Here is a 22,270-nt window from a genome sequence, read left to right on the forward strand (position 1 = left end):
TCGATTAGAAAATATTTTTAATTAAATCAATAGACCAAAAGATGGTGACTAACAATACAAATAATAATAAGATAGGATTAATTAGGATTTTTACATTTCTAATGCTAAATATTAAACATAATTAAAAACTTGAAGAAAAACAACTGCATCAGGTACATAAGACGTTGTTTTTCAAAGCAAATACGCGTGAATTTTTTGCTCTCAGTACATAAGAACAGTACCCAGGCAAGCGAAAGGTCGCGGGTTCGAATCCCACTTGTGGCATAATTTTTTTTAAAGTTTTGAATCATGTTAAAAGACTTGAATTAAATAGATAGATAAATAGTTTCGTAATCTTTATAAGACTTCCCATCCACGGTTCTGTTGGGCGAAATGTACTTTCTCATCTCATTGCTAGACCAAAATTTGAGGTTTTCTTGCCCCAATTCCAAAGTCTTGCTTGATTTTTGCAAACTTAGCAGATTCTCGTTGAGACGCTTCTTTATTTTGTCGATGATCGCCTCTTCTTTCGACTTTAGGCTTATGTCTGTAAAGGATAAAAATATTTATTAGATTTCTGACCTTTGTTGTAAAAAAGTGGTAACATTTCTTTGTCTATATTTATTAGAAAGTTATAGTTCGCGCAACGAAAGTTGAGGCCATCAACACAAGCAAAGATTTGTATCTGTATACGCTGTCATCTTGCGTAGACGGACTGAAAAGTGCTTTCTGTCTCGCTTGCTCACAAGAGCAAAGTAGCTAGTGTATTCGATACTTGAACATGTTGTTTGTATTACATCAGTGTGATCACGTGTTCGCCTCAACTTTCGTTGAACGACCTATATGCGGCTTATTCCACTATTCCCCGTTGACAATCCCCGTCAACGGGGATAAGTGAACTTTTTGTTCACTATTCCGTTAACGTTAAATTGGAACTTATAATGGAGAATAATGAACTAAAAAGTTCATTAATCCCCATTACGTTCAAAAAGTTCACTATTCCCCGTTAAGCCTATATGCGTGTCGTGAGTGACTTAATGAAACTATCGGATAGCCAAGAAGGCTCCCTCCTTTGATATGTAAATAAAATAGATTTTAACATGACTTTAATCATAACAATTATTATAAAACAATACAGGAAATTCCAACGAGTTTAGTTTTTAGATTTTGTTGGCCATAAATCTTTTTCTTTTTTTGCGGCAATGGAGGGAGTTTTTGTAACGTCCAACATCAGCGAGACTTCAGTAGCCTTATTCACGTAACAAAACTTCAAACTTCAACGACACTAAAACACTGAGTTGTGATCCTATCGAGTAATCGTTCTATCAAAATGACCCTTGTGAATTCGGATTCAGAACTGTTTTTCAATGGGACGACGTAACAAAACTTCAATGACAACAAATCGCGGAGTTGCGATCCTATCGAGTAATTGTTCTATCGAAAATGACCCTTGTGAATACGGATTTAGAATTATTTTTCAATGGGACGATTTCTGAACGTCAGCGAGATCTTGACTGTCAAAATACGTGACTTAGGCCACAGATTTTCTTCAGATGTATATGCTCTGTCACGTCATAATGAGGGCTATCGTTTTTATACTTAACAGTTGGCACCCCTGGCGATTGACAGGACCTTAATCTACAGTGGCGCCATCTTGATGAGTGCAAATGCGATAGTCCTCCTACCACTTTAGCGCTCACCAGTTGGTGCCACTGTCTTCGCTACTAGCAAGTGACAGGACCTTACTCTACAGTGGCGCTAACTGGTGAGCGCTAAAACGATAGCCCTCATTGTGTCAATGTCACCCCTCACGTGCCGCTCCCATACCTCAGGCACTTACTGAGTTATGCGCTAGAGCTATAGTTTTTAGATTTTTTGATCATAGATCTTCTTTTTTACCTCAAGACTTGGTTTTCAGAACTACGATTAATAATAAACCTTTGGACAATTTCACGAGCGAACATTGAGTGGGCCCTGCCTGTTGAACGACACACCACCTTACCGATTCAACCGCTGGGCAACGGGCGAATATTCCTATAGGTGGGTCCCGAGTTTGGGAACTTTTATTAGATGAGTCGTAGCCCAGACAACTTTGGACACCACTGTCCTAGTCTACTTTTATCTATCCTACTGGGGGAGATTTGTGTAAAAAAGTAATAAATAAATAAATAAATCTTTGGACAACTTCACACAGCGCCAGCTAGCCCCAAAGTAAGCAACTTAATGCTTGTGTTATGGGTGCTAGCTTAACGGATATACTACTTATATACTTTTTTTAAAATACATAAATATTATACATAGTCACACCCAGACCCGTCTCAAAAATTAAAATTCATCATTTCAATTTCTGCCCGGCCGGGAATCGAACCGGGGACCTCTCGGCATAGTAGCCGTTCTGAACCACTACACCAAACGGCCGACAACGCCAATGTTACATGTCCTAGCTCATAGTTACTTACCTATATTGACGTTTCTGTTGTTCACTTCACTTTGAACAGCATCCAACATAGCCCTCAAAGTAGCTCCGTTTTGCACAATTTCTACCAACGCTTGTAGGTTGTAAGACAGAATAACTGAAGGACTGAGCAGGGCACAAGACACTTCACCGTTTTGACATCTGTTGTGGAATCTGTCAATTGCTGATTGGACTGATTCGAACACCCAGATTTTTTGGCCGCTGTAAATGAAAAATGGTGTAAATAATTTTGAATCTAGTTTTTTAAGAAGGTTTTTCAGAATATTTATGTTTGGCTGTATTAGAGTAATGAACTCGAAGGCCGGCTAATTTAATTAGACCTTTTTTAGTTGGACAAAGTAATGTACTTCTTAACTAATCTATACTTATAATAAATCTGTAGAGAGGTCAATTCTGTACATGAAATATATTTTCAAAATAACTATCAGGGGGTGATTAGTGATCGATACTGATGCCAAAAATGCAATCAGTAAATTTTTTGTCTGTCTGTCTGTCCGTCTGTCTGTCTGTCTGTCTGTCTGTATGTTCCTTATAGAAACAAAAACCACTTGACGGATTTTAACGAAACTTGGTACAATTATTCTTCATACTCCTGGGCAGGTTATAGGATACTTAGGAATTCCCACGGGAACGGGAATTAGCGGGAAAATCCTTTTGTACGAAAAATCTAAACCGCTTAAGTTAGACGTTTGAAATTTGGCATGCAGGTACCTTAGTAAACTTAAAGCTTAGTTACAACAGGATATTGCAAAATTCCCATGGGAACGGGAGTTAGTGGGAAAAAACATTTGTATGAAAAAATCTAAACCGCGTAAGATATACTCTTGAAATTTGGCATGCAGGTACCTTAGTAAACTTAAAGCTTAGTTACAACAGGATATTGCAAAAATCTCACGGGAACGGGAGTTAGCGGGAAAAAACATTTGTATGAAAAAATCTGAACCGCGTAAGATAGATGAAGGGGGGGTAAAACGAGATCCACGCGCACGAAGTCGCGGGCGGCCGCTAGTAGGAAATAAACTTATTCAGTTCATTTAACGTAAAAATATTTCAAATTACCTTTCTAATACCAGTTTCCTATTATTTTCCAAATTAAATTTCTTCAAATATATCTTCAATTCATCAACGAATTTTGGGCTAGTAGCGTCTGAAAAGAAATATGCACCTTATATTTCAGATAACATTCAAAATGACCTTAAAAGTGACTGTATTTTTTAAAGTTCCAGCTGCTTATAGAATTCGTTGCATATAGTTTTGAAAAAAGTGACCGAGTTTCTTGCACTGCTTCTTCTCAGCACTGGCGCACAATATTGTCTTGAAGCAGAGGTATATTTGTAAGTTTAGCGCTTGAGGTATGGAGCTACACGGGAGGGTTTTTATGCGCCAAAATTCAAATCTCCTTTAGATTTGTATGCTGCCACGTTATAATAGGCTATGTTCAGATGGCAAAATTTTGACGCGCGTTTTCAAATCGCGCGACTAGACATCGTAGTATTTACATACAACCGATCACATGAGCGCGCGTTAATGCGCGTCAGCGAGCTTTGACGCGGCGCTTAGAGAAAAAGTCTCTAGACCACGGTAATAATATCATACAGTATTATAACTTCATATAAACCTACGAATCGCGAGCTTTCCTTCGAATTTCAAATCTCGGGACGCGGTCGAGATCCAAAAGTTAGGGGTGTCGCGAATGTGCCGAACGGACGTCGATGGCCTAGTGTTGAAAATGACTAAGGTGATTGAATTTGACTACCGTCATTTACGGTCAAATTTGTCAAAAACTAGTTATTAACTGTCAAAAATGGTCATTTTCAGTCAGTTTGATTTGAAATAAAAATTATATTGTATTAAACCAGCTTTTGCCCACGAGCCACGACTTCATCCGCCTGAAATTAAAGTAACAGGTCATTAAGTAGGTATACTCATTATGATTAGTAGATTCAAAATTATTTTAGTATATTTTTTAAAATTAAATCTACTAAAACAACACGCATTTTTATCCAAAGTATTCACAAAGTATTTTGTTTGTCTAAATAAAAAAAAATTACAATCACAAAACTAGATAGAAATTCTAATAAGTAGACAGATGTAATTAGAATGGGTACTGTAGGTGAGCAGCCCTATCGCATGTTGTCATACCGTGACGTACCGCGGGGCTGTTGACATTTATTTCAAAAATATGGCCGAGTTGGAATACTGTATAGGTAGATAGTATTACCGTGTCTAGACGTAGGCGACCGCGCGTTGACGCGCGCTTTGACAGCTATGTAACGTCCGTTGACTGTTCAGATGAGCGCGCGCTACCATCGCAATAGCTTCTTCCGCGTCCATTTTCTAAGCTCTATCGAAACAGACTGACGAGCTCCTCGCAACGCGCGTTAGCGCTTGTCATATGAACTCTATAAAAATTCCGCGTTGACCTGTGTTACATGTGAACATAGCCATCTCTAGTGCCGCTCCCATACCTCAGATACTGAGTTAAACGCTTGACCTATAACAGGGACGTGTAAGAGTGCTTTTAAAGCCAATAGGCTAGTTTCCTAAAAAAAAAAAAATATTAATTAAATAATTTTGGTATATTATTAATTGTCAATCTAAAAAATAATAATTACAAAGTTATAGTGAGTTGAAGTTCCACGCGACGTCACAAAGTGCTGCACTTTTAAGCACTCATTGATGTCACGGGCCTTTTCTTTAGAACTTTGACACGCTTGATCTCTTTACATTTTCATTAGTTTGAAAAAGTGAAAAATACGTGTCGAGTATTTTTTGATAAGCTGACGGACTAATTAAAACTCTTGCTTTTTTACCTAGGAAACATCCCTATTGTAAACGATTTATAGAATTTATTGTCACCTATTGGGTCAGTAAGCGAGATGTTGTCAGACACATCCAAGTCCATGCTGAGATCGACCTTGTTCTTGCGTTTCTCTCTCCTCTCCTCGTAGAACTGGCGTAAGGTCGCTACTGATTCCTGAGGGAAGTCTAGGTGGGCTGTAACAACAGGACTTTAGTAAAAAAAGTAGATATAAAAAGATCAAAGAAGAAAATGTGTTTATGGGTACGTTAGATCCAGGGAAATTGAATCAGCAACGAAATTAATCGAAAGAAAATAAGAGTAGATACGAAAGGTGGTTTTATAAGCCTTTAATTTTGAGATCTGAGATCTGAAATTAATACTATTCATTATATTATTGGTACTAATTAAATTAACAAATACACTAAGATTTTAGACTTGGTAAACACGAAAATTCTTTACCCTAAAGTACAAATATGAAGTGAAAGCTCTCGTTTTAGAACAGTTGGCGCCACTGTAAAGCAGTGAACTGTCATTAGGTCACGCGACCTGTCATTGGCCTTTGATCGCACCGGCGAAGCATAAAGGAAAGTCCTGTCACTCACCAGTGGAAACATTTATTGTTGAACTAGCGGCCGCCCGCGACTTCGTACGCGTGGATCCCGTTTTACCCCCTTAGGGGTGGAGTTTCGTAAAATCCTTTCTTAGCGGATGCCTACGTCATAACATCTACCTGCAACCTGCATGCCAAATTTCAGCCCGATCCGTCCAGTGGTTTGGGCTGTGCGTTGGTTGATAGATCACTATGTCAGTCAGTCAGTCAGTCACCTTTGAGTTATATGTATATCCCACCTTTGAACCGGTCATTGTCGTACAAGGACTGATCCTTGTGGAACCCGTTGAATATCCCGATGAGACACTCCCTGACGTTGTGCATCTTCTTCTCTGTGGTAGCGAGGGCTGTTACCAGTTTTTTTACCTCTTCCTTTTTGCTTTCCTGAGAAGAAGAATTGAATATTACGACTGGTTAGAAACTTTAGCTGCAAACAAATATTAGGATTTAAATATCGAGTAGTGGGATAGTCCTTTTATTATGCCCCCTGAATTTGATCATTTGGCAGCGATCCGACGGCCCGTGGCGCGCCTGTCCTTTATGACGTCATTTCCGCCCGAGTTAAAAACGCCGCTGTTCCCAGTGACGTCAACAAGCGCGCTATAGCAGCACTAAAAGTTTATCTAGTTCCTGAATTTTACTACTTACTATAGCTTTGTCTATGGCAGCAATCTGCCACGTAGCGCGTCTGTCCTCAATGACGTCATCGCCCCCCCTTGCGTTAAACACGCCGCTGCATGCGGTGATGTCATCAAGCACGTTAAAGCAGCACTAGAAGTTTGTCTAGTGCCCTGAATTTGAATACTCACGATAGCCTTGTCTATGGCAGCGATTTGGCGCCCCGTGGCACGTGTGTCCTCTATGACGTCATCGCCCCCCGCGTTAAACACGCCGCTGCGCGCTGTGACGTCATCCAGTAGCGTGCGCAACATGTTATTGTAACACTAGAAGTTTGTCTATGCCCTAAGCTTGACTACTTACAATAGCCTTGTCTATGGCAGCGATCTGTCGGCCAGTAGCGCGTCTATCCTCTATGACGTCATCGCCCCCCGCGTTAAACACGCCGCTGCGCGCTGTGACGTCATCAAGCGCGTAATAGCAGCACTATAAGTTTGTTTATGCCCTAAGTTTGACTACTTACAATAGCCTTGTCTATGGCAGCGATTTGGCGCCCCGTGGCGCGTGTGTCCTCTATGACGTCATCGCCCCCCGCGTTAAATACACCGCTGCGCGCTGTGACGCCATCAAGCGCGTAATAGCATCACTAGAAGTTTGTCTATGCCCTAAACTTGACTACTTACTATAGCCTTATCTATGGCAGCGATCTGTCGACCCGTGGCGCGTCTATCCTCTATGACGTCATCGCCTCCCGCGTTAAACACGCCGCTGCGCGCTATGACGTCATCAAGCGCGTAATAGCAGTACTATAAGTTTGTCTATGCCCTAAGCTTGACTACTTACAATAGCCTTGTCTATGGCAGCGATCTGTCGACCCGTGGCGCGTCTATCCTCTATGACGTCATCGCCTCCCGCGTTAAACACGCCGCTGCGCGCTATGACGTCATCAAGCGCGTAATAGCAGTACTATAAGTTTGTCTATGCCCTAAGCTTGACTACTTACAATAGCCTTGTCTATGGCAGCGATCTGTCGACCCGTGGCGCGTCTATCCTCTATGACGTCATCGCCTCCCGCGTTAAACACGCCGCTGCGCGCTATGACGTCATCAAGCGCGTAATAGCAGTACTATAAGTTTGTCTATGCCCTAAGCTTGACTACTTACAATAGCCTTGTCTATGGCAGCGATCTGTCGACCCGTGGCGCGTCTATCCTCTATGACGTCATCGCCTCCCGCGTTAAACACGCCGCTGCGCGCTATGACGTCATCAAGCGCGTAATAGCAGTACTATAAGTTTGTCTATGCCCTAAGCTTGACTACTTACAATAGCCTTATCTATGGCAGCGATCTGTCGGCCCGTGGCGCGTCTATCCTCTATGACGTCATCTTCCCCCGCGTTAAACACGCCGCTGCGCGCTGTGACGTCATCCAGTAGCGTGCGCAGCGTGTTAACCCGTGCAGTGCTGCGCGCTTTCTCACATCGAAGCACTAGGAGCTCACATGCTTCGCCGGAGAGGTAGTTCTGAGGAAGAATGCAATGCTTTTAAAAGGTCCTGTGATGTCGAAGTTTAACCAATCACAAACATGATAGAGATTGATTCATTTTGACTTTAATAAGGACCTAATCACCATCTTATTAATAAAAAAAAGTTACACCCTAGTTCAACGAGGGTGTAACTTTTTATTCATAAGAGAGTCAGAGTAGATTATAATCGTAATCAGAACACAATAAAGCCATGTTAGACGGACGCGTGTTACGTGGCGTCACGCTATTTCCATACAAAATTAAATCTTTTTTGTTTTCAGTCCGATTTCATTACTTACACTAAATATTCTAGGATTAAGTTTTTATTTATGAATAGTTTACTCAAGTTTAATATTTTTCTCAATATTAGTTCAATAATAACTTACGTTAAGTTCAGAGACAGCGGTGGCCAGTCGCTTGCGCGTTTGTTTTATGTGCGCGCGGTTCTTCAGCGCTTCAAGCGCTAACATGCAGTGTAGCGCTGCAGTGTGCAATAGCACGGCCTGCGGACTCGCCCTGGGTAAGAAAGAAGCGATGTACATATTGTTAATTTTGAAAGTTTTATTAACCAATGCTTTGTGTTAAGCTATACTCGGCGCAAAGACTCGTGGCAGGCGGTGTAATAATAAAACAGTGCATATCACGTTTCCTCTCGCACTCAGTCTCACACTAAATAAATAAATAAATCTTTGGACAATTTCACACAGCGCCAGCTAGCCCCAAAGTAAGCAACTTAATGCTTGTGTTATGGGTGCTAGCTTAACGGATATACTACTTATATACTTTCTTTTTTTTTAAATACATACATATTATACATAGTAACACCCAGACCCGTCACAGAAATTAAAATTCATCATTTCAATTTCTGCCCGGCCGGGAATCGAACCCGGGACCTCTCGGCATACTAGTCCGCTCTGAACCACTACACCAACCAAACGGCCGACAAGTGACGTCACACACAGGCAGGCATAGAGTTGTTTAGAATTCGTAATAATTAATTATTAAAATATTAGCGAGTGCATCTCTATTTAAAAAATTAGATAGATAGATAGATAAATCATTTATTTGCATACACTTAACACACATGAAGAGTAAAGCTTATAGCCCCGCCTGCCACGAGTCTTTGAGTCGAGTTTAGTCTAGGATGTGCGTCATTATATCATTTTATCGACTTTAGACGATAATCCCATACATTTGTCGTCTAAAATAGACGATAAGGTGGCGTGATTCCTAGGCAACAGGGGTCAATATTTTGAGATGGAAGATCCAAAAGCAACAATTTCTAGTCTTAAAAGAAAGAACACCGCAAAAAGCTTGTTCTCGCGAGGTAATACAGCGACACATGCTATAAAAACTATAATTTAAGATTCAGAAGGCAGACAGGTGGACAGAGACTTGGGGCACCTTCAAATTAGAGGCGTTAGCAAGCACTGCAGTAACTCCACTGTGACGTGCTTGCCACATCACTACTATCCGTTCGCTTTAAGTTTGCCGCTGGCGATATGACGTCACTCAAAGGGAAGCGTCTATAACTTTAACAAACTTTATTTAAAATATTTTTTATTTATTATTATTGATAAAAATTGTATTTGCGTAAAATAAGACACATTAAATAAATAAATAAATAAAATAAAAATCATTTATTATCAGACAAAAGCAGTCCATAGTTTGGTTAGTAACAATTTGAACTTAGAGACTATATTAGTAGAGTTAGTAACAATGTTCTTAGAAATATGTTAGTCGTACATCATGGGTTCTGTATATTGACTCTTTATCTATGGACGCTGTATAGCTTCACATGCCTAATGTGTAAGTCAACAAAGCGACCATAGACGGCTGAGTCCAGCCTCTCAGCAATCATTTTCAGGATTCCATTCCCACTTGTCCTCAGTCTTTGTAACACAGACGCAGTTGTTTTGCGCATAATTGAGTGAAAATCGTCAATGTGAGCATCCGCGAACATGCCCGAGGCACTACAGTACCGAGGTAGTCGAAATAGAGCCCTGAAAACGTTATTATATTGGACTCGTAGGGCACCAAGGGACCGCTGCGTAAAACTGGTCCACAGACCACTCGTGTAGAAACTTTGGCAGTAGGCTTTAAATAGGGTTAGTTTTACCTGCGCAGTACAACGAGCGAATCTGTGGGTCAGCACCCCGCCACGAATCGCCAATGCCCTACGCTCTCTCTCTATGTCTTTGTCATCCTTGAAAATCCTCTGTGACTATGTGCCCAAGGTAGGTACTTGAACTGAGATACACGTTTCAAAATTGCCCCATTCAATGTAAGAGGAGGAATAGAATTTGGTAATTTGTTCTTTCCTCGAAACACCATGAATTCACTCTTTTTCACATTATATTTTAGACCGTGCTTAGCAGCGTAAGTCTCACATATCTTTAATAACTGGCGCAAGCCACCAACCGAAGGGCTCAGCAGCACCATGTCGTCCGCGTAGCTCAAGTTATTTACGCTCACGTTATCAATGCGGCACCCAACATGCGTACTGCTCAGCTCCCCGATCAGCTGATTTACATATAAATTGAAAAATCTTGGCGAGGTTAAGCCGCCTTGTCTTACCCCACACATTAGTGTGTATTCATCAGAGAAAGCATTTGACCATTTTACAACATTCTTTTGATTGTTATACCAATAGGAAAAAATCTCTATTACATTAATTGCGTTTAATCACTAACTAATTGCGTTTAATCGCGGTTGGGAGAGGGGACGCGCATTCCACATACCGGCAAACTTAGCGCGAACGGGTAGTACTAATTTTCATACTATTTGCGTTTGTCAAATTGTATGGTTCCTTGGGTCTATTAGATACACATTATTATTTACCCTATTTACAAGCAATTAAAGAAGTTGAAGAACCTTAAAACAACTTACGTAGTAACAGTTTTGTCAACGGTGTCTTTAGCTAATTCTCCCGCGAGCCCCGCGCGCCGCTCGGCAAGTCGCGTCCACAGCGCGTCGCCGCGGCATTTGGGGAGCCACGATAGCTGCTCCTCTGATGATAATAATATCTATACTTATAATAAATCTGTAGAGAGGTCAATTCTGTACATGAAATATATTTTCAAAATAACTAACAGGGGGCGATTAGTGATCGATACTGATGCCAAAAATGCAATCAGTATTTGTCTGTTTGTCTGTCTGTATGTTCCTTATAGAAACAAAAACTACACGACGGATTTTAACGAAACTTGGTACAATTATTCTTCGTACTCCTGGGCAGGTTATAGTATACTTAGGAATTCCCACGGGAACGGGAATTAGCGGGAAAATCCTTTTGTATGAAAAATCTAAACCGCTTAAGTTAGACGCTTGAAATTTGGCATGCAGGTATCTTAGTAAACTTAAAGCTTAGTTACAACAGGATATTGCAAAATTGCCACGGGAACGGGAGTTAGCGGGAAAATCCTTTTGTATGAAAAATCTAAACCGCTTAAGTTAGACGCTTGAAATTTGGCATGCAGGTACCTTAGTAAACTTAAAGCTTAAGTTACAATAGGATATTGCAAAATTCATTGAAAAGACATTTGTATGAAAACATCTAAACCGCGTAGAATAGATGGGTAAAACAGGATCCACGCGTACGAGGTCGCAGGCGGCCGCTAGTTTTATTATAAATATAAAAAGTATTTTAGTATTTACTGTTGTTATTTTCTGCAGATGTTTGCAAATCGGCAAAGGTTTTCTCAAACCTTATCCATTCATTCTGATCTTTCCTGAGCCAGATTCCAGATTACTCCTGCCACTTCTTTGATATCATCGTCCCACCTTTTCCTATACGCACGAGCGACATCCTTATCGCTCGTGCGTATAGGAAAAGGTGGGAGGGTGGTAGCTTGGGGTCATTGTACGAAATTGTATCTGCTCGGCGACCGGACTTTAGCAGTGTATTGTGATGCAACTTACCCGAGTCGTTGGCGTCGCCGGCGACGGACACGAGCGAGGAGCTGGCGACGGGGTTCGCGAGAACCGCCGCGGGGGGAGCACCCCCGCGACGATTACACGATATGTACTTGTCCAGCTTGCTCTAAAATCAAATATCACATCAGAAAGAGGCTGCCATTACACATTCTCACGGACTGTGGACCTTTGATGCACAAGCGTAGCTAACACCCGAACAAACACATCCTAAGTCCACAAGATGTAAAACATATCGCCTCTATAAAAAAGACTGCACTACCTAATGGATGCAGGATTAGGATGCGAACTGTAAGAAAAACAGTGGTGATTACAATAAATCGGTGCCGGTCGCAGTGATACTGGGACTTTTTTATAGAACCAAAATAGCCGCTCAACACAAATTAAAAAAAGAGACTGCAAAAACGTAGACTCTTTTTGTTGCCGACGGCAGTGGCGATCGAACACTTTGTTCTCCATAAGGCATACCAGATGTTGAAGCGTCTATCAGCTATGCATTCTACGTCTACTACTACGGATTAGCTGATTATGGATATAGTGGCTTGTATGGGACACAAGACAAAAGCGTATTACGTTTTTTTACAGCCTTAAGGTTGCGACACACATAAATGCACAATATTGGCACAGCCAAGCGTTACAATGTCGCGTGTCTCATTATTTTTAATCCTAGGTCAAACTAGCAGTCACCATTGGTTTGAGTATCGTCTCTTTACTTTGTCCAGTGAAGCTAAGCCTTACTAAAGCTCGGTCTGTGAGCACGTAGAATTTTGTCCAATGACCCCAAGCTACCCATCCTTATCGCTCGCGCGTATTTATATTGCTGTCGCGACTGTGCGACGGGCGCCCGCAGTGATTGTGCGAGCGCGACAGCAACATAACTACACGCGAGCGATAAGGATGGGTAGCTTATAGTACGAGAGCCCACGACCAAAATTTTTGTCTCATAGCAATACGGCCAAAACCGCATCAAATCGATAGATACGATTATCCTGAACTCGAAAATACCAATATCAGACATTTTCCGCGTAGCGTTTGATCTGATCGAATTTTCAAAATTGTCAAAGAATTTTACCGAACTGCATCATAGCAATATGTCTGATTTGTAGACTGTAGTTGAATGATAGTTCTGAGATACCGGAAACATTATTTTCAGACGTTAGTGGTGTAGCGCAAACCCGTAAAATCACTTAAAAAAATTAAAAATGAGACAAAAAAAATGTCTCATAGCAATACGTCTGAAAATCTTTTTTATTAGTAAATTTTGGTTATTTGATGCGAACAAAACAATTTTCAGACGGAAATGTGAACGCATTAAATTTTGAGACCGTTTTGAAAATGTTAACAAATTTTACCGATCGGTATCATAGCAATATGTCTGAAAATTGTTGGACATGATAAAATAAGTTGTCCACATGTGCAAAAAATTTATATCAGACAAATTAAGTGTAGCACCTTCTCTATCATACAACTTTTTGATACACTTAAAGTGTCTGAAAACAGGTTTTTGGTTATCATGGCAGCAATACGAAAAGTTGAAAAAAAAAATTATCCGTATTGCTATGATACAGGTCGGCTAAATTTGTTGACATTTTCAAAAATGCGCTCAGGCTATATGCTACGCGCAAAATGTCTGAAAACAAACTTTTTCGTAATACAATTATAAAATCTATGTACATTTTCACTATCAGACGTATTGCTATAATACCGACTGTCTTTTTTTTTTGACACAGCAGAAATGGCCTCCCACGCAGTTGCTACACTTTCGACCGTTACTACACACCTAGTCGGGTTCAGAATCATACAATCTAACGATTTTATAGGGTTTTTGCCGTATTGCTATGAGACATGGTTTTGGTCGTGGGCTCTCGTACTATTAGGGTCATTGGACAAAATTCTACATGCTCGCAGACCAGACTATACCTAAAAGAAAGACTAAAAGTAACTCACTTGCACATCAACATCTTCATCAATAGTGCACAGCGAGTTGGCGATGGCTTTGGTCTCCTCAAGGTTCTCCTTTTTGGTCTTCAAGTCATCGGCAACTTGTTGCAGCAGCCACGCGCGGCGTTGCAGCTGCTGCACGCGCGTTTGGGACAAGTTGCGGTGCGACACTGGAATATTTTAATAATGTTAATCATCTATATCTATAAAAGCGAAAGGTCACTCACTCATCACGAAATCTCTTTTTTTTTATGCTAGGCAAGGTAGGTATTTGACCGCAATCGCACCTGGTGTTAAGTGAGATGCAGTCTAGGATGGTACATATCTGCCCTGTAAATGCCTATTCACTCTCGCCTTGAAAACGCCCGGATTACAGTGTTCAGGAAATACAGCAGCAGGCAGCGAATTCCAGTCCCTAGCTGTTCGCATTATAAAGTGTTCTACAAGTGCTAGGAGTCTCAAATTTACCATGGGGGTTCCTTTTAGAACGTAGGTGCTCACTAAGCCGGGATTTTACAAAACGGGATCCACGCGTACGAAGTCGCGGACGGCCGCTAGCATGTTAAAAAATAAAAGTTTTCGTTTGTTTCGCCAAATGACGTTCACTGCTGGATAAAGGCCTCTCCCATGGATTTCCACAACAGTTGATCCTGTGCTGCGCAGAAACTACTCGCGAACTTCACCAGATCGTCGGTCCACCTTATAGGAGGCTAGCCCACATTATGTCTTAAGGCCCATCGTCAAAACTAGAAAGTTTTCACTACACACGTAAATATTCTAACATAATATTATAAATGCGAAAGTTTGGATGTCATGATGTCTGGATGTTTGGATGTCTGGATGTCTATATGTTTGTTACTCTTTCACGCAAAAACTACTGAACGGATTTTCTTGAAACTTTACAGTATTACTGTTTATAACCCAGATTAACATATAGGCTATAATTTATGACGATCTGTGACATACTAAATTTCACGCGGCTGAAACCGCGGGCAAAAGCTAGTTCTAACATAAATTCATACACTTATTGGTTATTTTATCTGTCAGTTGGTTGAGGGTCTCCCGAGCCTTAGCCACTCTTTCCTCTGCATCCGCTACTTTTTCCTTAATCTCATTGTGTTGATACCAAAGCGTCAGCTCTTCAGGCATCACTGCTTTTGATTCCGGCTGAAATTATAAAAGAATTTATGAATATTTTTATTTATTTAATTAATCATTAAGCTGCTTTATGGTGGCAAGTAAATAGCAGTGCGGTTTACGTAGATAGGCTACACTCTATCTTTACTCAGGCTTTTAAAATTCTATGTAATCACATTGTGTCTTTGGAAGGATATGATTAAAATATTTTATTTCCTTTTATCAACTTGTTTACAAAACATTTTCAGTGATATTACAGTTTTTCATATAACAATATTGTAATATCTTACATAAATACAATTTAGAGACAGGAACCATAGCTCTGCTTAGATAGGTAGATAAGTAATGCCCATATTCACAAATATTACTATGAGGTCTCACAGTGCGTGTGGACGCACAGGGTGACACATGAACCAATCACAGAGCTCTATTCAACGCTGTGTTAGATTTGCTGCTTCACTTAAACAAGCATAATATAGGCGTAAGTTTAGACAGTATCCATCCACACATAGCCAATCACAAGTAGACTAATTTCTCTTATAATTAATCTTTATTTAAGTATTTGCTAAAATATCAAACTAAATACTTATATGTTTTTCTGTTTAGCTGATCATAGGTACTTACTTATGAATAATATGGAAATCGCCATGCAAACTTATGAAGCATTTAAGCAATTTAGAATCCAGAAAAAGGTCTCACCTTTTTCTGAAATGGTGAGCAAACCTTATTGAAGGCATTCTTTCTCTTGTACTTGTAGATGTCGTCGCAGAATACTCGGAGCCTCTTCTGTCGGATTGTGTCTTTCGACTCAACGTGCTCCATCAAACTGCGCCATACCATGTAGTACTGACCGCGACACATCCTGCAAAATTTGTATTTGAATATTGATAACTTAAAATCAATGATTTCCACAAGACTACGCAGAAAGTATTAAACACCGCATGATTTTAGGGTTCTAAATACATTATTGAAATAGATTTCAAACCGTTTTTACGGCAATAAATGGAATAAATCAGGTTTTTTGTGATACGTACTCTACAACTTTGTCAACAGTGGGAACTTTCTCAGGAGGACATCCCATTGATAAGAGCCACTCCGCAAACTTTGCAGGCACTTCATCGCTACTTAATTTGTGATCACACATCTTATTGCTGTTAGTTAAGCCCAAATTTTAATTTAATTGCGATTTTTAAGCACAATTTACTTTACGCACAACAAAAAGCGTTTGTTGAGAATTTCAAATTTGACTGAATTGAACAGTGTTGCCAGTCGGGTCTAGTCAGAAATTACCAGAAATATAAAAAAAAGTAACCTTTTTGAATAAAAAGTAACCTTCATACGGGGGGGGGGGGGGGTGCGGAGCGATGATTGTGTAAGGTTGTTCATGGATGGAAAATGAACACACAACCACTACAATTGATAATCGAAATTCGAAAAGTGACCAGTCGTATAAAAACGTTTCATGGATTTGCGTTTTATTATCGAAAAACATTCGCTAAAACTCATTTTTTTAAACAAATAATAAATCAAATTCAAGTTTAAATGCACTTTATGACGTAATTTTTAAATTGTCACTATTAATATTTTTTACTAATAACCTGTAAAAGTTAATTCTACAATTTCTGAAAAATCACCTAAAAGTAACCTTTTCATTAGTGTAACCTAAAAGTAACCACTGCAGTTCAAAAGTAACCTAAAAGGTTACAAAAGTAACCTTCTGGCAACACTGGAATTGAATTTGACAACAGACAGGCAGCTTGATGACAGTGACAGACGACAGTATTGTTTATGGTGCCAGTACACTATGTCGGAAATTATTGTCCCTCGAATCTTTAGCTTCATGGCTAGCACACACCGAAGTATGGGAGACGCACGCGAGGAGAGAGGAGAAAGTGACCGAGATGATGCTCACACTATTACGTCTTGGCGAATTTCCCTCATAGTGTACTTGCGCCATGCTATCAATAATGGCTGCGTTCAGCAGAAAATACCGCTTGTTAGAAATTGTTAGAAAAATGGCGTCAGAGTTTAGAATTTTAATGTTGGGGGCCAGACAGTTTTTATCCAAAATATTTTGACGAATATTTGAAGAAATAAAAATTTCACATTTGGAAATGATAACTTGGGCAAAATAGCTTATGCCCAAGTATTACTGCCTATCAGTGACAGTGACGTCTGCAGTTTGCCTGACATTGACGTTTTAGTGACAGTTGACAGCAGTGTTGCCAGAAGGTTACTTTTGTAACCTTTTAGGTTACTTTTGAACTGCTGTGGTTACTTTTAGGTTACACTAATGAAAAGGTTACTTTTAGGTGATTTTTCAGAAATTGTAGAATTAACTTTACAGGTAATTCAGTAAAAAATATTAATAGTGACAATTTAAAAATTAAGTCATAAAGTGCATTTAAACTTGAATCTGATTTATTATTTGTTAAAAAAAATGAGTTATAGCGAATGTTTTTCGATAATAAAACGCAAATCCATGAAACGTTTTTATACGACTGATCACTTTTCGAATTTAGATGATCAATTGTATTCATTTTCCATCCCTGAACAACCTTACACAATCATCGCTCCGCACCCCCCCCCCCCCCGTATGAAGGTTACTTTTTATTCAAAAAGGTTACTTTTTTTTATATTTCTGGTAATTTCTGACTAGACCCGACTGGCAACACTGGTTGACAGGTTTCTCTGCAATAGCCAATGTTTACGTTGAACAAAAACTATATATTACGTTTTAAAAATGTTAGGAAACCTTAAAGAATTTATTTCCGTGGTGCAAGATGGGCTGACATCAAACAGCAATATACGGCAGACATTACAAGAAGTGCAGAAAGTGAAAAACATTTTTAAAGACAGGCAAAAGGGGTCGACTGAAGCTAAAGTGAACTATGGTGCTGGTGGTGCCTTGTTGGAGAAATATCAAGAGGAATGGGCAGAGTTGCACGAGAACGCGGATAAGAATGCTAAGGCAGCTGATGAAGTTGACAAATTGATACTAGAGCTGCATGAAACTACAAAAGTTAAGTTGCAGACTGCTAACGAGTTCAGCCAAGCATTGTCCCACTTACCAAACTTGACTGCGAGTGTAGCTCAATGTATGGACAGTTTGAGAAACGTACAGACCTTGTTGAAGTCTGTGGAAGAAGATTTGGTGGAATTTGAGGATATTGTGGAGAGGAGCAAGATGGAAAGCTGGAAACTTGACCACCATTATCATCTCACTATGTACAAAGAAAAGAAAATGGGTATGGACAGTTTGTTTGTTGGCATATTAGCTCCAAAATCCTTAGATTCATATTTATTTATTATTTTATTTTACTTTATCAGGAAAACAGTGTTAACTTATTAACTATCTGATATAAATAATAACTGAATAAACTGCATCTAAATTGATTTAGTATTGTCATAAGAAGATAATTTTTCGTTCTCTAAACAAATGCAATTATTATTGAATGGGTACCTGAAGAAAGTAAATTTAGTGTAAAGCATCTTAAAATTTTCAATAAGAGTCTTATTAGAATATAATATTACCTATTGTTTCATTAAGTTGTAATAACTTTATTAAGAATTCTGAAATTTAAAAACCCTGTAACTTTGTCAAAGCTGCTTGACATGACATTGGTGAAATCATAGTTCTCAAAACCTTGTTGCCAAAATAAAAGAAAAAAAACTTTTGAAATTAGATCAAAAATCCTTAACGTTTCAGTGGCTTTAGAGAGCATCCGCAGTGAACTAGCGAAGAAGAACACGGAACAGAGCTTAGAGCGGGAGAGACAGCAGCTAGCCGAGTTCCAGGCGAAGAGAGACCACAGCGCAGTGGCGTTCCAGTGCGACATGGCCAAGTATCTCATCAGTGGAAACGTCCCATCAGGTGTGTTGTATTTTGTCAAATACTTTAGAGAACATCTGCAGTGAACTAGAAGAACACAGAACAGAGCTTAGGCCCCTCACCCACGGCGACTTTCGTAGTGATGCTGTCGCGCGTTTCATGAACGAGCGACAGCATCGCTACTAACGCGCCTTAGTCGCATTTGCAACGCGTTACAGAAGTGATGCCAATGCGCTACAGCATTGCGACTGCTTCGAGACAAACGCGCGACCGTGTCGGACGACGGAGGTGGCGTTTGCATCGCGACAGAAGCGGGACACTATCGCGTGCCACTGAATCGTGTTTGTGTGGGTGAGGCCACACAGCTAGCGACTGTATCAATGCGAACGCGCGACAGAATCGCTACTGCATCGCTACAAAAAGTCGCCGTGGGAGAGGGGTCTTAGAGCGGAAGAGACAGCAGCTAGCCGAGTTTCAGGCGAAGAGACCACAGCGCGGTGGCGTTCCAGTGCGACATGGCCAAGTATCTCATCAGTGGGAACGTCCCATCAGGTATGTATTTAGTGGTGTAAGGATTTTGTGTAATCTTTTGTAAAGTTAACATTGAAGTAATCCACAAGTAATTTATGAAAATTATTAATCCAGGAGAGCCATAAAGAAAGGTTTTTTTTTTTATAAATATTGTGTCTATGGTGTAGTACCTACTTGTTTTGCCCTGTTTTGCGTACTTTTTTGTTTTGAATGTTTATTTAGTTTATTTCCAATAATAATATTTAATCTCCATGTTTTCCGAAATTACTTCAACTTGTTTATTTTTTGACTTGCATTGAATCTGTATTTTTAAAATGAATAAATATTTTTAAAAGTAAAACTAAACATTGTCTCAATAAATAGAAATCCCCATTATGACAAATAAAAATAATTTTCCTAAATTGTCTTAAGTTGGGCAACTCAAAGCTAGCTTTTCTAAGAATCTTACAGGGATAGAAGAATAGCCTGTGTTTTATTGTTTCAGTTGCACCCGCTTCTCCAATCACTTTAGAGCAAGTACAACTGGATGAAGATCCTACAGACCTAGAGAAGTTTCTTGACAGTTGATGAAAACTATAATTTTAAGGTATGATGATGTCACTGCGAGCTTATGTACCTATATGTTTCAAAAAGAGCCTATTTACCATTCCAAAGTTAATATAATTATTGTTGAATATTCAAGTCTTTACTTTTAGTTTTAACTTATCCAAAAAAACAGCCTGAAGTTTAAACAATGCATACAATTTATTTTTTTGTTAATTACCTAATCAATTTAAATTTCGTATCGTCATTCGTCACCCTGTATCATGAACTGAAATTACTTTTCTTACTCAATAATAAATTCAAAAATACAAAAATATATATACAAAGTATTTATGACTAGTAAAAATAAGCACATTGCTAAAACAGCTTTATGTAACACGGGACAAGGGCCGGTCACGACAGTTCGATACACTTCTCGGATCTCACAAAAACTCCGTTCACCACAATATTAATATCAAAAACCTCGGACCACTAAAAGTTGATGATGAAACTCCAAACATTGACACCACACAGGAATTTTATTCAGATCGGCTTCCCTGTGACCGGCGAGACATTTCCACAATTTACTCCTATCCTCTTCAACTTTCAGTGGCGAGCGTGTAAAGTGTAAAAATAAATGAGTAGCAATCGTGTTTGCGTTCGACACCGACTGTGGGTGTCCAGTGTGTAATGCTACGTTTTCCTCATGATGGGATGAAGGTCTCCCGCGCCGTGGGCCGACATTTTAAGTTTGCTGCCGACGTGGTTCTTCATACGCGGGCCAGCATCCTTTATTGAACCACTAGCGTCCTCCATTTCTTCGTCTGAAGAGAAGTCTGAGACGCACAACGTCAAGTGCCTTTTCTTAGGCGGCACCACGTGAAGTGTCCACCTCATAGGCCCTTTATGACCCTTCGCCTCGCGCGCTTCGTAATCAGTATCAGAGGCCGCCCGTTGCGAATCGTTCTTCAGGCTCCGCAGTTTACTAGGTCTGTGAGTTTGCTCCTTTTTTTCCCCCCTCGGGGGGGTGTGGAAGTTTTTTAAATTCATAACACTCGATGTATGCCCCTTAGCGTTGAGGTCCGGGAAGTTTTGGGAGTATATCACGACGCTGTCAACTGCTTTTTCTTTATGAAATTTTGCCGGCTGCTTCTTGTTTTTTGCCTCCTCGGGTGCTGCGGGACTGGACGTGCCCTTCTCTGCGGAATTGCCGCTGCTGCAGCTGGTGTTGCTATTGCTAGTGCTGTACTGTTCGACCGCCTGTTTTTCCAACTCACGAAACTTCGTGTCTATACTTTCGTCAGACGCTTTGTATTGTTCCAAAGCTTCCTTCTCCAGTTCCTCGAACTTGTTGTCGACGTTTGGCGGTCGTATCCGCGCAGATGGGAGCACGATTTTCGGGTTCAGTTTGAGTAGTCCAGGCGCGACTAGTTTTTGGGTCAACCTCACGCATCCTACAGGGCTCAAATTGAGGGGAGCAGGGGCGCTCATACTTAGGACGGTGCTGTAGAGTCGTTTTTTTCGCAAGCTGGTATCCAACGCAGCTGCGCTCGTCGACGGTTGCTGGCCGTCGGCCGCTACTTCTTCGCATTTGGAGCTTTCCGGTTTTTCAGGCGACGTTTGTGGTTCTTCTGGCTTAGGTTCAGGTTCGGTTGTTTCCTCGGGGACCGGTTCTTTTTTGGGTTCGTCTGGTTCTGCTTTCTTTTGTTCTTGCGTTTGAGTTTGGGGGAGGTGTGTGAGATGGAAGCGGTGATCGAGGCGGGGAGAGGGGTGGTCCCTTGGCCACCAGACGCCGTAGCGTCGGTCGGGGCAGCGCGCGGGGCGTTGACCGGTGGGCGCGTACCGGCTGACGTTGGTGCCGCGATACGGCGGGCAGCGAGCGGCCGACGCCCGCATAGCTGCCTGCACGCTAGCCGAGAGACGGCCCATCGCTCGCTGGCACTCGGTAAGTTGAGGAGGTCTGGGTGGGTCGAACTGAAACTGAAAGAAAAAAAATTACGTGAATCATTTAAAATTATTCCAGTGGCAGACAGTTAAGTTCTGCTCCCCTACTCTCTAGCTAGGAATGTTACTTTACGAATTGTTACAATTTAGCAAGGCAACTCAATCACGCACGATACCCTTTGTTTGTAAAGGCGGGTATCGACATTACAGGGCTGGTTCGCGGGTCATAAAATATGGTTACTTCGCGGTGTGAAGACGCGTTTGCTTCTTAACTTACTGCTTAAAAAAGAAAACTTGCGAGAAGCCTCGCAATGTCGATAGCCTTATCAATGGCTTGATCCATCTCTGAGTCTGCCCAACTTACCTTACAAGTAGGATCGCAAAACAACTGCGCGGGTACTTCCAAGCAATACGCCGGTG

The 22,270-nt window shown here is 40.6% G+C and overlaps 3 protein-coding genes across 3 annotated transcripts; 1 reads left to right on the forward strand and 2 right to left on the reverse strand.

The window, feature by feature from the left end:
• Nucleotides 1-6,246, reverse strand: LOC135082589 (uncharacterized). Its single transcript, XM_063977369.1, has 5 exons — nucleotides 6,108-6,246; nucleotides 5,315-5,452; nucleotides 3,515-3,602; nucleotides 2,439-2,656; nucleotides 1-526 (listed from the first exon to the last, which is right to left on the reverse strand). Exons 1-5 carry the CDS (start codon nucleotides 6,190-6,192, stop codon nucleotides 306-308), a joined length of 750 nt encoding a protein of 249 aa, XP_063833439.1. The 5' UTR covers nucleotides 6,193-6,246; the 3' UTR covers nucleotides 1-305.
• A 585-nt stretch (nucleotides 6,247-6,831) lies between these two features.
• Nucleotides 6,832-16,356, reverse strand: LOC135083057 (uncharacterized). Its single transcript, XM_063977820.1, has 10 exons — nucleotides 16,056-16,356; nucleotides 15,721-15,883; nucleotides 14,907-15,051; nucleotides 13,891-14,054; nucleotides 11,932-12,052; nucleotides 10,900-11,020; nucleotides 8,397-8,526; nucleotides 7,810-8,007; nucleotides 7,490-7,612; nucleotides 6,832-6,972 (listed from the first exon to the last, which is right to left on the reverse strand). Exons 1-10 carry the CDS (start codon nucleotides 16,163-16,165, stop codon nucleotides 6,832-6,834), a joined length of 1,416 nt encoding a protein of 471 aa, XP_063833890.1. The 5' UTR covers nucleotides 16,166-16,356.
• Nucleotides 16,357-17,631: 1,275 nt separating this feature from the next.
• On the forward strand, nucleotides 17,632-20,060 carry LOC135083058 (dysbindin). Its single transcript, XM_063977822.1, has 3 exons — nucleotides 17,632-18,269; nucleotides 18,731-18,895; nucleotides 19,869-20,060. Exons 1-3 carry the CDS (start codon nucleotides 17,765-17,767, stop codon nucleotides 19,949-19,951), a joined length of 753 nt encoding a protein of 250 aa, XP_063833892.1. The 5' UTR covers nucleotides 17,632-17,764; the 3' UTR covers nucleotides 19,952-20,060.
• The last annotated feature ends 2,210 nt before the right edge of the window (nucleotides 20,061-22,270 follow it).

Source organism: Ostrinia nubilalis, chromosome 22 (genome assembly GCF_963855985.1).
Source record: "Ostrinia nubilalis chromosome 22, ilOstNubi1.1, whole genome shotgun sequence".
NCBI lineage: Eukaryota > Metazoa > Arthropoda > Insecta > Lepidoptera > Crambidae > Ostrinia > Ostrinia nubilalis.

Bases quoted from the DNA above. Each gene is read 5' to 3' on its own strand.
- LOC135082589 (XM_063977369.1), bottom strand. From the start codon at position 6,192: ATGCACAACGTCAGGGAGTGTCTCATCGGGATATTCAACGGGTTCCAC. The intron at 5,453-6,107 runs GTGGGATATACA...CTGTTGTTACAG, and splicing joins CGACAATGACCGGTTCAAAG to CCCACCTAGACTTCCCTCAG. The intron at 2,657-3,514 runs GTAATTTGAAAT...TTTCATTTACAG, and splicing joins AGGAAACTGGTATTAGAAAG to CGGCCAAAAAATCTGGGTGT.
- LOC135083057 (XM_063977820.1), bottom strand. From the start codon at position 16,165: ATGTGTGATCACAAATTAAGTAGCGATGAAGTGCCTGCAAAGTTTGCG. The intron at 15,052-15,720 runs GTGAGACCTTTT...TTATAATTTCAG, and splicing joins GCTCACCATTTCAGAAAAAG to CCGGAATCAAAAGCAGTGAT. The intron at 6,973-7,489 runs GTAAGTAGTCAA...ACAAACTTATAG, and splicing joins CTGCCATAGACAAGGCTATT to TGCTGCTATTACGCGCTTGA.
- LOC135083058 (XM_063977822.1), top strand. From the start codon at position 17,765: ATGTTAGGAAACCTTAAAGAATTTATTTCCGTGGTGCAAGATGGGCTG. The intron at 18,270-18,730 runs GTATGGACAGTT...TTAACGTTTCAG, and splicing joins GTACAAAGAAAAGAAAATGG to TGGCTTTAGAGAGCATCCGC. The intron at 18,896-19,868 runs GTGTGTTGTATT...TTATTGTTTCAG, and splicing joins CAGTGGAAACGTCCCATCAG to TTGCACCCGCTTCTCCAATC.